Source organism: Hakea prostrata, chromosome 3 (genome assembly GCF_041222555.1).
Source record: "Hakea prostrata isolate BN-2017 chromosome 3, UWA_Hpros_2, whole genome shotgun sequence".
Taxonomy (NCBI): Eukaryota; Viridiplantae; Streptophyta; class Magnoliopsida; order Proteales; family Proteaceae; genus Hakea; species Hakea prostrata.
Window position 1 is genome coordinate 25,437,744 of NC_142602.1, and position 15,831 is coordinate 25,453,574.

General features: G+C 38.2%; 2 protein-coding genes across 5 annotated transcripts in view; both read left to right on the forward strand.

Annotated features, from left to right (window-relative positions):
• The window catches only part of LDA (limit dextrinase), a 60,291-nt gene extending 52,014 nt beyond the window's left edge, over window positions 1–8,277 (forward strand). For 2 of the 3 annotated variants that reach the window (XM_089150048.1, XM_089150049.1), the window contains 6 exons: window positions 5,292–5,380; window positions 5,637–5,714; window positions 5,893–6,031; window positions 6,774–6,883; window positions 6,971–7,070; window positions 7,145–8,277. In XM_089150048.1, coding sequence (XP_089006174.1) covers window positions 5,292–5,380; window positions 5,637–5,714; window positions 5,893–6,031; window positions 6,774–6,883; window positions 6,971–7,070; window positions 7,145–7,255 — 627 coding nt within the window. In that variant the 3' untranslated portion in view covers window positions 7,256–8,277. The remainder of the gene's footprint in view (window positions 1–5,291; window positions 5,381–5,636; window positions 5,715–5,892; window positions 6,032–6,773; window positions 6,884–6,970; window positions 7,071–7,144) is intronic. The other variant, XR_016172370.1, reaches the window with a different exon arrangement.
• Window positions 8,278–11,245: 2,968 nt separating this feature from the next.
• LOC149021869 (transcription factor FER-LIKE IRON DEFICIENCY-INDUCED TRANSCRIPTION FACTOR-like) lies at window positions 11,246–12,850 on the forward strand. 2 transcript variants are annotated; one of them, XM_089147203.1, is made up of 4 exons: window positions 11,246–11,695; window positions 11,786–11,983; window positions 12,078–12,251; window positions 12,332–12,850. In XM_089147203.1, exons 1-4 carry the CDS (start codon window positions 11,333–11,335, stop codon window positions 12,437–12,439), a joined length of 843 nt encoding a protein of 280 aa, XP_089003329.1. In that variant the 5' UTR covers window positions 11,246–11,332; the 3' UTR covers window positions 12,440–12,850. The 2 variants fall into 2 exon arrangements, with proteins under 2 accessions (XP_089003329.1, XP_089003331.1); XM_089147205.1 differs by having other exon boundaries at window positions 11,249–11,695; window positions 12,335–12,850.
• The last annotated feature ends 2,981 nt before the right edge of the window (window positions 12,851–15,831 follow it).

Here is a 15,831-nt window from a genome sequence, read left to right on the forward strand (position 1 = left end):
TGTGTGTGTGTATATATATATATTTACACAAAAGCACAAACTCAAAGAACATGGCTACATTTCTATTTCCTAAAAAATCCTTAAACCATTCCTTCTATAGACATTGGTAAGTAATTTCTAAAAGTGTTTTATATATGACTGTCTGCTGTCCTGAGAGTAGTAGTTTTAGGGGTTTTCTTAACCTTGCAGAAACGACCTCGTAGGTCACTATTCCCTTGTCTGAATAGGTCACATGGAAGTGTGGGTATCAAAAAAATCAAAACTGGGAGAAATTAAATTAAAAATAATAAACATATTTTCAAAATCAATTTGGCACTTGATTAAAGCAAGGACAATGGTACCAACGCATAATAATTTTCTATGAGATGAACTTGATGTTATGGCTTCTCTCTACCTTTTCTTACTATATCCAACTTTCCTTCCCCACCTCCTGGCTCAAAGAAATTGGCCACTGCTCTTTTCTTCTTATCCTCCACCAGCCAGATTCAGTCTTCCTCTCCATTACATAAAACCTCCCTTGGTGGTTCTTTAAGTTTTGCCCTCTATCCAACAACCTTCTGTCCCCTATGATCTCTAAATGGAAATCCTATCTCATTGATCCCTTTCTTGGGTCTAGACCTTCATTTTGTCAAATCTTCCCTAAGCAATGGAAAATCATTGTAAACTTACCCACTGGAAAATTCACCTTTCATCTTGAAAGTCTTCTTTGCGGGAGCTAAATTCCGTGCACTAGATGAATCTCCTTGACTGATTGGCATAAGCCAGTCTTCTTCAATCAATGTGAAGCATACTTGCAACTCAACAAGGTCAACTTCAGCTCCATTATTGTGTGGTTTCCCTAACAGGTCTCCCTTTTCACTATTGAAGCCCTGAATGCCTTGTCAGAATCGGCTCTGTCCTTGGCTTCCCCTTTTGCACTGTCAATGTTCGCCCTTGATTTGCTAGGATTTGAAGATTGACTTCAGCATTGAGCAACCACTCAAGCCACGACTGTTACCCTTCCCACTGCTCCCATCGTAAGATCTTCTTGGGCACATATCTCTGATCCAGAAAAACAAAAGTAGCTTAAGCACCCACTCCTAGCAAAGCTCTTTGCCCTTCAGGTCAGTCTGCTTCTGTGGCCCTTGCAAGTTCATTGTTAGGACCTGCCCCTCTGGTTAGTTCAGCAGATCCAGCCTGTTCTCACTCAGCACCTGGGTCTGCTCTGTAGCTTCCTTGACTGCCTCAACCTGCTAACTCCTGTGACCCAAGTCATGGCCAAAAACAGTTGTGCTGTTGCCACCTTTGTCACCTACAGGAGCAACTGGTTCTTGGTCCTCCACCTGGTTGGTCACTTCATCCAAGCTCTTCCCTTGAGTCATGTGATCAGTCAACATCAACCTCTGGCTTCACCACTTCAGTCACCTCAGCAAGTTCACGCTTTTGTGAATTTGCATCTCTTCAATTCCATTGCCTAGCACTTCACTGTCACCTTTGCAAGTATGCAGATCTGCATTTCTGCAGCACTCTAGTTGATGTGAAGTCACTGGTTCTTCATCTGCAGCTCCTTGGTTTGGCACTTTCCATGTGCTTTTGTCTATCCCAATACACCTTGCAGTCTGCTAACTACTTGAGTTTCTGAGCCTGTTCAGGTGTCTCAAACAAGTGACCTTAACCACTCTCTTGCATGCAAGGATTCTTTCCCTTCTACCACTGGCTCCCCTCTGTCTGTTAGCCCATCTGCTTCTTCTTTCTTCCTTATTGCTGCTTCAGCTTGTGCCTTTTCCCCTGGTGCGACCCCGAACTGGTGGACCTTTCCTTCCTCCTCATCTTCTCCTTTCCTTCTCCCTCTTCTCCCTTCCCATGGAACCAACTTCTTTCCACCATCATCCTCCCCTAGCCCACCTGATCACCTTGGAACCCCTCCTAAATCATGCCGCCCCCCGACCCTTCCAAGGTGAACTTGTCCACTTCTAACACCCTCAACCCCAACCCTCTCAAAACCAATCCACCCTAAATCAATCCCCGACATATTTTCCTTTGTCCACTTCAAACTGACCCACACCATCTGATCCTTCACTCATAACCTTGACTTGTATGGATCCCCTTTTCTAACCAAAGCCCTTCTCTCTTGGTCCTTCATAAACCCCACTGCTCTCCCCAACCCAGACATCCATACCCTATCTGGCCAAGAAAGGGCCTAGGTTGTTCCCCCAAACCTTACAGCCCCTAGTACCACCAGGGGTGTTTTGGTAATTTTGCATATTTCAGTTGAGTCCAGATTAGGTTTAGTTGGGTATAGTATGTTTGTGGACACTAGATCTATTTTTGTTTTTGAATTTGAGTCCTTTATTGTCAAGTTATTGAAAACTCTGATTAGAGTTGGATTCCTAAGTCGTGAAGGAATCCCTTAGAGTTGTCCTACTTCTTGCGAGGATCCGATACCTTCTCTTAGAATTCAAATTGGCCTCTAGAGTATTTTTTGAAGGTTCCTTGTGTGAGTTAAAGTCCTTGTCAATTAGGAGTCTTAGTTTGATTTGTATTGCAATTTAGATTCCTAGTTTAATTTCCTCCAATGGGCTACAAATAAGCCTTCTAGCATTGTAATCAGCAAGTTGAATTGAATTAATAAATGATTGAGTGTTGAAGGCTAGAGAAGTTGTGGGTTCCCTAAAGGGACCTGAGGCAGCTCTTAGTAGAGTGAATTTTGCAGAAAATTTTGAATTCCAGCAACTAAATTCAATCCCAAGTACCAGCCCCATTCCTCCTTCTTCCCTTTCACCTGCAGCCATCCCCTACCCCATTAACCCCAATTTTCTGCATCCCAGCCGCTCCCCCTCCATAATGGGTCACACTCAGCCCTTCCCAGCCCCTGTGGCAGCCTTTGGAACTTTCTTCCATCCTTACTACATCATCCCCTGCCCTCCCCTAACCCTAATCTACTATTTCAGCCCTTCCCCCTTCACTTTTTCTTCTTCTTTCTCCTCCTTAGGCTTGCGGTACTTCTCAAGAAGTCCAGAAAATTAAGAACAGAAGTGCAGCAAGTATTCTAGAAGCAATAACACCCCATTCCCTTAACCTAAACCCCTTACCTTCTATCATAGAAATGAGCTCCTTTCCTACATCAAAACCATTATGCAACCTATCTTCCTATTAAGAAACTCTAATTGTAGAAAACCTAATTTTTGTAAAACCCTAAGCTCCCTAAACCTTAACCTGGAATTTCAGATCTGAAATTATGAGAGCAGCATGGCTTCAAGCTTGAAAACACAAACCCTAGACCCCTAAGTCTGGCCGAACCTACCCTAACCATAGCCTAACCCTAGACCCTATCAAAAAGAAACTCCACAGATGGGTATTCCAGCCCTAGACAACTGCTGATTCTCAGGAAGAGGATTCTAGAGTGAGCCCAGATCTAGGGCCTTACCTCAATCAATCAAACCCTAGATCCTGGTTGACATCACTATCTCCCCTTTAAAATGCCATTTTCTCCTTCTCCATTAACCTAGCTCGCTCTTTTCCTTGACTTGCCCACACCTCTTTGTCCATCTCTCTTCTTCCAACTTGGATCTCCTTGATTTCCAGTTCTGTAATCCAACTCTGATCTGGTGCATTGCCCTTTGGCTGACTAGATTTCTCCCTGCCCATATTGTCCTGTTCTTTCCCTGGATCTGTCTCCCTTTCCTCCCCTTTCCCGAGATGAGACTTTAGAATCCATCCTCCATCCCAAAAGTTCTCTCTATGTTGCCTAATCTTGCCTGATTATGAAGGTTAAACCTTGAGAGTTTGGGACTTGGAATCATGCCCTTATAATAGGACCCTGGTCCCCAGTTGAGCACTTTGTTGTGTCTGGCTTTGGTTGGTAGCTCCCATTCATCTACTTAAATGTTATTGTGTTGTTCAGCTTGACACATAAGCCGATGCCAGTTGTGAAGCAAATTTTGGTTGAATTCATAGCAACAACAACAACAAGCCTTGTCCCAACTAAATGGGGTCGGCTACATGGATTCTTGCCCTCCAATCAGTTCTGTTCAAGGCCATGCTAGATACAAGGCCTAAGCTATCATAGCAGATCAATTAAATTGGCAAAACAGATTATATTGGACAGCAATGACCAATTTCATGTTCACTTACTATTAACACACTGCAAGGTTCTGTGTGGGGATTTTTGTTTGTAAAATTGCAATGTTATTCTATGGGAGATGCCAAATCTGAAAATGTTACTCTCTTGTGACTGTCATTTACAGAATGAAGGTAAACCATGAAGATTACATATCTGTGCAATAGAGACAAGGAAAGAGCCATAACCTAGTGGGCATTATGCTTCCAGGTAAAAGGGTTAGAGACAGTACCATTTCCTCTTAACATGGTGCTGTAGGACTCATGCTTGCTGCTCAGGCATCACAAAGAGATTAATCCTAAAGGAACAATGTTTATCCCCTTCTATTCTTTTAATGATGTACACCGTTATGAAGAAGAGTGAGGAGAAAGAACAAATCCTTACTACTCAATGGTCAAGCTCTTCATTCTCCCATTGCAAGGGTTCAATACTATTTGCTTAATTTTAAGGGTTGAACCTTCTTTTCGGGGGTGTCTTAAAAACATTTATGATGTACCGGGGGAGAATGGGGAAAGAACAAACCACACCAAGCGCCTCCCGGGTTCCTGCAATTGGGGACCTTCTTTCGGGGTGTCTTAAAAACATTTATGATGTACACCGTTATGAAGAAGAATGAGGAGAAAGAACAAATCCTTACTACTCAATGATCAAGCTCTTCATTCTCCCATTGCAAGGGTTCAATACTATTTGCTTAATTTTAAGCGTTGAACCTTCTTTTCGAGGGTGTCTTAAAAACATTTATGGATGGTGCTTGCCATGGGAAACCTGTCCTTAAAGTGTCAATCATTTCTGGATTTACAGTCTTGTGTTATATTGCTATTGCTACGCATTATGGTGATAGGAATAATATATTGGCAAGAGTTTAAGGTGGCCTACGAGACTGTTAATGGCTGCTCAAGAATAACTGTCATGAATTAGGATTATTCAAATTTTATCTTGCTTTGTTGTATCTTGATTTGTTGCTGTCATGAGGGTTTTTAACTAGTGCAGTTTCTTTAATTTCTGTTTCAATTGGGATCTCATGTATTTAGAACTTGTAACTATCTTCCTGTTTGTTAAGGATGTGGGTTCATTTGTTGTAGCCTCCTATTTCAGTTTTTGTAATTGCTGACTGGTGTTGGTCTTTGTTTATTTTTCGTTCCCTTACCTTCTTTTCTCAGTATACTGCCACTGACTAAGTCTCCCATTCAAGGGCATTCCATTTTTCCATTCTGGCGATGAGATGTTGCGTTCAAAATCGCTTGATCGTGACTCATATAACTCGGGTGATTGGTTCAACAGGTGAACTATTTCTAACCCTGAATTACACTATTGTTTTTTGTTTTGATGTATTTCCTTCTAAAATGAAGATGCCCTTGGTATTGACTTGATTTATTAAATAATTCTACCTAGTGACAGCATTTTGGTTGACATCTAACCAAGGGTCATTAAGTCTCTCTTGTTTTGCTCCCATTTCCTTGCAAAATGAAAATTATTTCTTCCCCATGTTAGAATTATTTGCTTTCCTTCGTTCAATGTTAGTTTTCACCGTTTACAGATTAGACTTCAGCTATGAAACAAACAACTGGGGTGTTGGTCTTCCTCCTAAAGGAAAAAATGAGAAGACCTGGCCACTGTAAGTGTTTATTATTCTCACTTACAATGACATTATCAGTTAATTTTCTATTTTTTTTTTTTTAAAGAATTAGGTCTCCATACTTTTTTTGAAGTACTAAAACATAGAGATTGCTCTCTAGTTTTGGACATTAACACAATTTTTCTACTAAAGGTTTCCAAATCTAACTTCTTTGCAGGATTAAACCACGTCTGGCAGATCCATCCTTCCGGCCCAAAAAACATCACATAGTTGCTGCAGTAGAAAATTTCTCGAACATTTTGAGGATTAGGTACTCTTCCCCGCTTCTCCATTTGAGGACAGCAAATGCCATACAGGTAAGATACTCATTGAAAGAATTATTTCAATATTTTGTTTCCTCATCCAAAGAATGCTTCACTTCAGTCTGCAGTTGTTGTCCAATCATTTGCAGGCTTCCAGCCTCATTTTGTAAGCAATTTGTTTGGGTACCCTAGTAGCGGGTTAATCCTGCTTAGTAAAATAAGGGAAAGTTGATCTTTCCAAAGGTGTACAGATTGGATTCCAAGTGCAGAAGGTTGTCTTGCTAGTAGTTTGAGCTTAGCTGAGATTTTTAGGTGACTTCACCCCCCCCCCCCACCCTGCAAAAAAAAAAAAAGTAAATAATTAGAGATTGGATAATTTTTTATCATCTGATCTGGTACATGTCTTCCAAAGTGCTTGCAGAAGAGAATAAATTGAATTGTTGAGAAGCTTTCAATGCTTTTGACTTTGATCCTGTAGAATGTTCTCTGGACCCATAGAATTGAGCTGATCTCTGGACTCTGATGTATATATGCTGCACTGATCCTGATTATATTGCACCTGTAGTGGATCCTGGGAGTGATCCAAATATAGACATGCTTGAACATTTATTCTTTGGCTAAAATGTGAATTTTCATTTATTGGCATGTCAGATTAAGTTGTGCTTTTTGTTTCCTCCTATCTTTAGGGATCTAATAGTGTTTGGAGCTGTTAAATGAATGGGAAGCACAATAGTACAACATCAAATTGAAATGTTGAGCTCCTGAAGTTGCATCTTTGTTTCTTGTGTTTTTTCAGCAAAGGGTACAGTTCCATAATACTGGTCCTTCATCAGTCCCTGGGGTTATTGTGATGAGCATCGAAGATGGCCATGATGGCATGTCTGGTTTAGCTCAATTAGATCCAATGTGGGTACACGAAATTTGACACTTTCTAGAATGGTTAATTTGCCAATTTTTTGTGATAATTTTTTCAATTCTATTTGTTCCAAACAGCTACTCCTTCATTGTTGTACTTTTCAATGCCTGCCCAACTGAAGTAACAGTTGCTATCCCTGCACTGCAGTCAAGAACTCTCCTATTGCACCCAGTACAGGTAATTTATTAAAGTAAGAACTTATAATCTTTATTGCATGTGGTTTTCATTCCTTTTCATCACTCTTGGTGCAGGTGATGTCAACCGATGAGCTAGTCAAAAATTCAGAGTACGAAGCCTCCTCTGGGACTTTCATTGTGCCATCAAGGACAACATCGGTGTTTGTTGAACCTCGTAGCATTTGATTTTTGCTCTATCAGCTGGGTCAGCTTCAGAATCAGAATAAGGACCAGTACTCCGACGTTGTCCCTCTGTTTTGTCCTAGAATGGATGTACAGTAAGACCTACTCATAAGCTGGTCCTGTGACGGAGAAGTATGTTTGTTCAGTTTTATTGACCGACTGACAGAAATGTCATTCTCTGGGTGCGTCACAATGAGTAGAGTTTCTCGGGGTTCTACGCAATAATAGAAGCAGGATTTGTTGATATAGGTTTAGAGTGGAAGAGATTCTACAAGACCAAAATGTTACGAAGGCAAAAGGTACTGTATGCTGTCGAGTCAATATATATATTAAGATTCTAAATAAAGTGCTGCTGACTTGTCAACTAGATTTTTTTGAGATAATGCAACTGATGAGCCACAGAGTCTGCAAAACTCAGTTTTGTCAAAGATTATGCAGCCTACTGTTTACCCAATATTTCACTCTTTCCATGCTCCATATGTTAAACAAGGCCTATTTATCATCGTCTGTAGAGATCTTGAAATAAATTAAGAGTGTACTGAGTTTTGTGCAGATGATGGTAGGTGATGAAGTAGGATCTTGAAGTGTTATTGTTCCCAGATTCTCCTCAACCATCCTTATTGGTGTAAGATTATAATGTTCATGTTGGTATAAGCAAGAATTTTGATATTCTTTTGCAATACTTTGATTTTGCCATTGCCACCTCCATTTGTGCTGAAAGCCGAGATTTATCTGTCCAGAATATTTCAATCCCCATATGACATTCCATGATGTGGAAGAACTAAATTCCTTCCTACAATCAGGTGTTATGTAACCTCTACTAAGAAATTGTTTCTTCATTGCATATGGATGAGTGGAGAAAATCCCCTTAGAAGGACAGGCATGTTTGTTCTATGTTATCTAATCACTGGAGCCTTCACCAAATAATAAAGAAGTGGTTTACAGGAAGTAAACTTGGAGATGTCATCAATTAACCATTCGTGAAAAGCTCCAACCATTAACAAGAGTAACCAAACCAGCGAAGACAACACCTACCCTCCTCTCCAGCCACAACCCCCCCCCCCCCCCTCCACCCCTTCGAGAAAAAAATAGCAGAACAAAAAGCTTGGTGAGCTATAAAATATTCAGAAAGGTAGAGTAGATGAGCACATCAAATGTCCCTTTCATCTGTTACCAGAAAAAAGAATGTCACTTTCATCCAATCACAAGAGTGACTAAGAACCAAGCAAATGTAATCCTATGCTACAACCTAAGCCTTGAGAAATATTCCATCAAGCTCAAGGGTTCTTTAATATGTCAACTTCACCACTTTTGGTCTACCATCCATTTATAGAACAACAGAGAAAACTTCTTAACCGCTATAACTGTCCCTGTTGTCAATTCAAACCCACATCACCAAGACCTTTCTTTCATTCTTGAATGGAACATGCCTAAGTAAGTCTAATAATATAAATATCTCTCAATGATTAATGATTAGACCAAAATTAGATTATCAAGTCCTCTCCTCACCCACTTGGGCACCTAATAGCTACCTCTTTGCCAATAAGATGCCATTGTCTGATATAATTATTTGACTTAATTAGCCATTTTCTTTCTTCTTTACTACAGTCACATCTTGGGTAAGAAATAGAATCTTTAGGGATAGTTTGATACATATATTTTATCATCAATTCCACTTCTTTTTTTCCCTTTTTTTTTTTTTAAGAAAAAAAAATGGTACAGAAAAGATATTTTATTGTTTGATCTCCCACCCCTCAACCCCTCCAACCTCCTTTACCTGGAGAAAACAACATTTTGCAGGGCTCTGTGGCACCAGCCATGAGAGAACCAATCAGTGATAAAACCTTTTTCTCTATGTTTGTCTTTTTGTCATTAGGGTTCTCCATATTGAGAATCTTTTTGAAGTTTTATTGAAGGAATTGAGTTTATCCATTTAAGTTTTGGACTTCTGGTCTCGTTTCCCATGAAAAATATCAAAATAATAACATGGAAAAGGACTCTATCTATAGTAATTAGGATATAGGAAACTAGTGGAGAGAGAGAGAGTTAAATTGTTTTTCTGAGCTTATTTTGTTTAACCTTTGAAGAGACCAATAGCCATGCAATATCTTTTTAAATTCCAAAGGGAAAAAAAAGTGTAGATCAGAGGAGTATCTTGTGAACTTATGTCACTTTAATTTTCTTATTTTCTATGTTATTCTGTTCTGATGGACTTAGTTTTTATTTTGGTAATCCATCTGTGTAACTGCCCATATGAGAACCTAATCAGGATTTTGAAAGGTTTTATATGTGCCTTCCCTAAATGAGAACTCAGCCCCTACCTAATTCCTTTTTTTTTTCAATGAATGGGAATTTTATTGATGAATAGTTGGAGAGACTCCTTGATCAGAATGAGTTACTGAAAAACAGGGATTGGAATTTAACCAAACAGTCCTTCACTTAATAGACTGAACCCCACCTAATCTACCATTAGACACAACTAAAAAGAAATCTTTTCTCTCCTCAGCTATTTTGGGTGAAGAAGCTGTAGAATAACAATGCTCCTTCCCTATATGAAATTCTCAACCAAAAGCCATTACCAAGTTAAATGCATCTTCTTTGTGTTAGTTGATCCAAGCAAGCTGCACCATGACTTCTGGGGTGGGGCTAAACCTATGAGTGAGATTGTACTTGTGTCAAAGACAATATGATTTCTGTATTTCTTTTTCTAGCTGAGCATCTCTAGAATGCTCCCTACAGTATCTTCATAGGTTTGTAGCTTCAAGTTTGCCTAATCAATCACATTCAATGCAACCATTCTCTGTCAAAACCTGAGGTTCTCATTTCTCATTGCAATCTACTGTTATGTCAGGAAGCTCTAAATCTCATTTCCTTTCTTGGGTAAAAATTTTATACCTAAATTGATGGTCAACAAAATAGCTATCAAAAATAAAATATCTTAGGATACAATAGATTACTACTCGAGATGTATCCATCTTGGATATAACGGATACAATATATATATATATATATATATATATTTTTTTTTTTTTTTTTTTTTTTTTTTTTTTTTTTTTTTTTTTTTTTTTTTTTTTCTCTCTCTTTTTTCTGGAAAAGACATAGAAGATTTACTAAAATATATCGATCAATACGATACAATACTGAATATGAAACAATCGTCTTTTAAATGATTTAATACCAATACTTTAACGTGTAGACCTTAGTAGCCACACATCAAGCTGACCAAGACCTGAACCATGCCATTGTGATCAGAACCTAATCCAATGGTCTCTCACACGTGCAGGCAACTACAAGAACCGAAATTGAACATCCATACATGCCTTAACTTAACACTAATATTATTTTGTGACTAATCAAAAAATTAATGTGTTAAAAACTAAGGGAGGAGAAAATAAGATATTTTTTTTATCAGTAGACGTCAGGACCTTCTTAGGCTACTTAAACCATTTACGTAGCTAGTTAAGATAAATTATCATTTTCTTTTAATTAATCCTTTATTAATCACCTAATTAGCTAGTCTATTCTCTTACCCAAAAAAAATTAGCTAGTCTATTGAAGCTAGATTTATATAATCAAATTTCTTTATTCACTTAATTCATTAATTGGAGATTTATACGTAGACCTTAGACCTTGGACCTTAAGCCTTATAGGTGATAGGCCTTAGGCCTTATAGGTGTTAGGCCTTAGGCCCACCACTGAAGAATAAAAAAATACATAAAAAGAAACGGTGGTTTTGGAAATATTAAGGTTATGAGTTAACGGATTTATTTCATTGTGTAGCATTGTCTTTCTTAATAGCGTGAAGTTGGAAGATTAGATCATTGGAGGACCGCTTGATATTGTAACTCCCAACCTGGGGTTCCAATCGAACGGTTTGAAAGAGTTGTGTTGTGTTAGAGGAGAAACACTGAATCAGATTCTTTTAATCATTAAAAGTGAACAGCGTGATATTCCCTTTGATTGCTCAGAAACGGCGTGAGAAGACCATTCTCGGTTGCTCCATTAATGGCTTCTTAGTTTATTTATAAGTGTTCACTGTGAATTGGTAAACAGAAGAAGAAGATTGAAGAAGAATCAGCCATGGATGGTCAAGCATTCCAAACAGTTCCCTCTTCACCTCCTCCTCTTCCTCAGCACCTTCATCATCATCAAACGCAAGTCATCAATGACTATGGCTACCACGATTGTGTCAATAGTAATGATAACTTAGAGCAGTTGATGAATCTCATTAACGGAGGAAATGCAGAACAACCCAACTCTAATTTGAACCCAAATTATGTTGACAGTGAGTCGGAGGAGCTTGAAGATTCCTCAGAGTCTCTTACAGAGGCCAGAGAAAAAACAGGGGATCGAGCAAGAACAGTAGTTTCAGAGCGACGCAAGTGGAGAAGTATGAAGGAGAAGCTCCTTGCATTGCGTGCCTTGGTTCCTAACATATCAAAGGTAACTCTTTTATTTTATTTTTTTCCTTTGAATCTGTGAAATCCTTCTATTTTGATCCATTTACTAAAAGGGTTTTTCTTTGAAATGCAGATGGATAAGGCTTCCATGGTAGAAGACGCAGTCTTATACGTACAAAATCTGCAAATGCAAATTAAAAAGCTTAGAACTGAAGTTGCAGGGCTAGAATTATCATTAGGAGGAAGCGAGAAAATTGAAAAATTGAGTTCTCCAAAACCCAGAAAAGTACAAGTAGTTGACAAGAAGCATCATGGTTATAGGATTTTGCAGGTAAAGCAAACCATATAGGTTCAATTTGAATACCCTTTACATGTTCTATATATAATTTGAAGTACTTTTCAAGCCCTTTTCTTGTTCTGTGTAGATGGATGTACATCAAGTAGGGGAAAGAGAGTTCTATGTGAGGTCATCTTGTAATCGAGGAGAAGGTGTGGCAGTAGCCCTTTACAGAGCCGTTGAGTCACTAACTAGTTTTGATGTTCAAAGCTCTAATGTCACTGCAGTTTCTGAGAGATTTGTGTTGACATTTACACTCACTGTAAGCCCAGTTTCCTAGCATCAAGTTCAATCCATTCTTCTTCATCAGTTCATCTAAATATAACAGTTAAATGTTTAAAGCAGGTTAGGAAAGCTGGGGAAGAGATGAATGTGTCTGCATTGAAGAAATTGGTGACTGGTGCTCTTCTCAATCAAGGTTTTGAGCTGAAATCACAAGGAGACCCTTGAACATTTGTCATGTTCCCAAGCTAGTAGGGAGAAGAGAACCATGACTCTCATCATCTTACTGAAATGTGTAGCAAGTCAACTACTGATGGAAATTGTTGAGGATTTTTCATGGTTTCTATTTGCATTTTTCTAACTGCACCCAAAGGTTGAGATGAAATTGATGACCCTTTTGGGTCCTCAAGAGTCCTCAAGAGGCAGGACCCAGGGCTAATTTTGATAATAAAATCATATTCCTGTCATATATAATTCTTAATTTTATTTTGTGGGTCAATGAGTTTATTGTGTGAAAAAGTTCTTGAGCCACTTAGAGCAAGGTATGCTAGTACTTATGTGTCTATCTATAATTTATATGTAATTTCGTTTTATTGCACCTTATTACTGGGCTCCCCCCTTTGCTGCGCTGTTTAGGGAACTCTTCATCCTAGTCATTAAGCATGTGTCAACGAAAAAGACACAAATAACACAGAATAAAAGGAAGAAAGAACGGTTTCAGGCTTAGCGTACATTTAACACCTCATTGTGTGATATCTCTTTTTCCTCTTATATGCAATAACATATATATCCCTAAAAGAAGAAATATAGGGCAAGAAGATGAGCAAACAACTAAATACCAAAATCCCAAATGAAGAGAAAAGATCGAAAACTGGTCACATGGTTTTTGTGGTTGTTGCCTCAAAATACTGATAGACATATAAATACTTCATTGCCACCATAAAATGGTAGGAATTTCACCCAAACCTGTTCTTGTTATGACCACTTTCTTTTTCTTATTCTTTTTTTTTTTTTTTATAATTTTTATTAAGGCCATTATATAATTATACAAGCTATGTGGGCTTTAAGTAACCATGATATAATTAATTAATTATTTAAGTCTTACTATTTTTAGAAAATGCAAATGGATTGGAGATCCGTACAAGTTCCTACCCTTCCTGACTTCATAATTTCTTATTATTTATTTGGATATTCAGGGATTTCCGGGAGGGTTCTTGATTAATATATTAAGGTGGCGGTCTGACCTTAGGAAGTTTAATTCACTAGGGTTTGAAGTTGGGGATCTTAATTTGGTTCTATCAACCTCGAAGCCACTATGACGAGTTGGGACGCAACTTGGTCCGCTTAAGCAAGGTTCCGGTATCAAAACCTTGTGGATGCAAAAAATTCCCGCTGGGAGACTCACCCACCACAGCCAGATATGCAACCCGGTTCGAACACCGGATTAGTCAGGGCAAAGCCTTGGAACCCGGGTTGGCAACCAAAAAAAAAAAAAAAAAAAGGTGATCCTCCCTACAAGATATATGGTGAAGAGGTGTGAAGGGAGTACAATCCTCTACTCTGTGGATAGAGGTTATGAACTTGATTTGAGCCACAATGGGTTGGGATTCAAATTCATCACGCCTCGAGTGTGGGTTGGACTGGGCTAAGATTGTGAGACCTTGGGCTGAGCCCAACTTTGTATCCTTTAGATAATGGGTTTGACCTTCCCAATGATTTAGATATACATATATATAGCTAAAAAAGTGCAACATTGTCAAGGTGACAACCCAGACACAACACAATTTTCTATTGGGCCTGGACTGGACTGGCAAAAACAATATGTGGGCTGGGGCATTTTCATCAGCGTAGGCAACTTGATGGGTAGGGGTATTTCAAGCCCAATTCAGGTTAGGTTGGGTCAAAAATTTGGCCCAACAAGATGAAGCAAGTCGTTTAACATATTCTGATCTGGCCCAAGATTGGGTTAAGGACCATCAACCAAAACCATTTCAAACTCAGGCCCAAAATAACAAACTTTTTAAGGACACATGTCCATCAGTCACAACTAAAGCTTAAGGTAAGATTTAGATGATAGAAACTTTTTTATTTTAATTTAATCTAAACCTTTGAATGTGATAGATGTCATTCATCCAAGGGAAATGAATGGTTCATTTCTAGATAAAAATTCGACGTTTTTTTGCCAATGCAGGGTTGGTTGAGTGATAAAGATTCATACTTCTCAGTGGAGAGGTTTTGGATTCGACCCCATTCGCCTTTTTTCAATTTTGCTTTTCTAAATCATTTATAAATTTTTAACACATAGGTCATAGGTGTTTAAATTAAGAAAAAAAATTAATCTAGTATTAGATGGAACTAAAACCTATGTGAGATCAACACGAACCAATAAGGAAACCAAGTTTTACCAAACTAACCCTTATCATATTGGTTTCGTGTTGGCATTTTTATTCTTGGAAATTTCTAGGGTTGCAATAAGGTCAACTTAAGCCAGGATTCTATAGACCTCAAGCTTAACCCTAAGGATATCCGTCCCTTAAGTTGACCCTAATTGGTCCTGACCACGGGTCTTGCTTGGGTCCTACGCATTAACATCAAGTCACACATTTCAGACTGTTGGATTGAAATTTCGGTCGAAATTTTGATCTCAACCTAAATCTTGGATCTGACGGTCTGAAATCTCAGCTTGACAATAATGTGCATGACCCAAGCAATTTCCCCTAACCACGGATTTGAATGTCCCTCTTTCCTTCTGTCAATTTATGCAAATATTGGTCGAATTGGTCTAATTGGTCCCCTTTTTTCTTAATTATTTTTCATTAGATTCTACCCTGTTTAGGCCGATTTGGTGATATGTTATTAGCAATGCATGACAACATGGAAGAATGAGTGAACCACGTGTCAACATCACCATCATATACGTCATGTCACACGCATGTACTTCTCGTTGGTCAATTATAATGTAAATACTGGTTATTATTTTATAAAGATTAGCATGATAATGCTGATTAAGGAGTTCTTGGGACCACCATTAAGAGAATTAGGACCACCATTAATTAGACCTTACCTAAAAGAAATTAACTGCCCCAGCCCAGCTACTTGGTCCTTCCAAAATCTAAATTAAATTTAAGGCCCTAAACTATCGCCCTTTCACTTTCAAAATCTTTTAAAAAGTGAACCAAATTCATATAATTACTAGTTTAAATAATTCAACTTATACTCTTTTCTTCCTCCATTTTATTTTCATTTAAAAAGAATTATTTTGTGGTGAAGAGTAAAGAGACAAATTACATTGAGTAAGACAGCAAGGGAAAAAAAATGAAAATGTATTCTATTAACAAAATAATTATTTAAAAGTAATTTAAAAAATATAAAATGATGGTTGTTAATTAAGCTGAATAAGACTTGTTTTCAAGGTAATAATCTTTTGAAAAGCTTGCTTGCTTGCTTCCTTCTATGTTTCCTTAAAAAGACATGTGTCTTATTTTGATTAGTTGAAGAAGGATGTGTGTCATGTTTTGATTGATTTAGATCGAAGAATCTTTTCATTATTTATACAAAATATACGTTTCATGTTGATTGGTTAAAAGAGGTCGTATCGTATTTATTGGTTAAGACTTAAG

Bases quoted from the DNA above. Each gene is read 5' to 3' on its own strand.
- LOC149021869 (XM_089147203.1), top strand. From the start codon at position 11,333: ATGGATGGTCAAGCATTCCAAACAGTTCCCTCTTCACCTCCTCCTCTT. The intron at 11,696-11,785 runs GTAACTCTTTTA...TTTGAAATGCAG, and splicing joins TGGTTCCTAACATATCAAAG to ATGGATAAGGCTTCCATGGT. The intron at 11,984-12,077 runs GTAAAGCAAACC...TGTTCTGTGTAG, and splicing joins ATGGTTATAGGATTTTGCAG to ATGGATGTACATCAAGTAGG.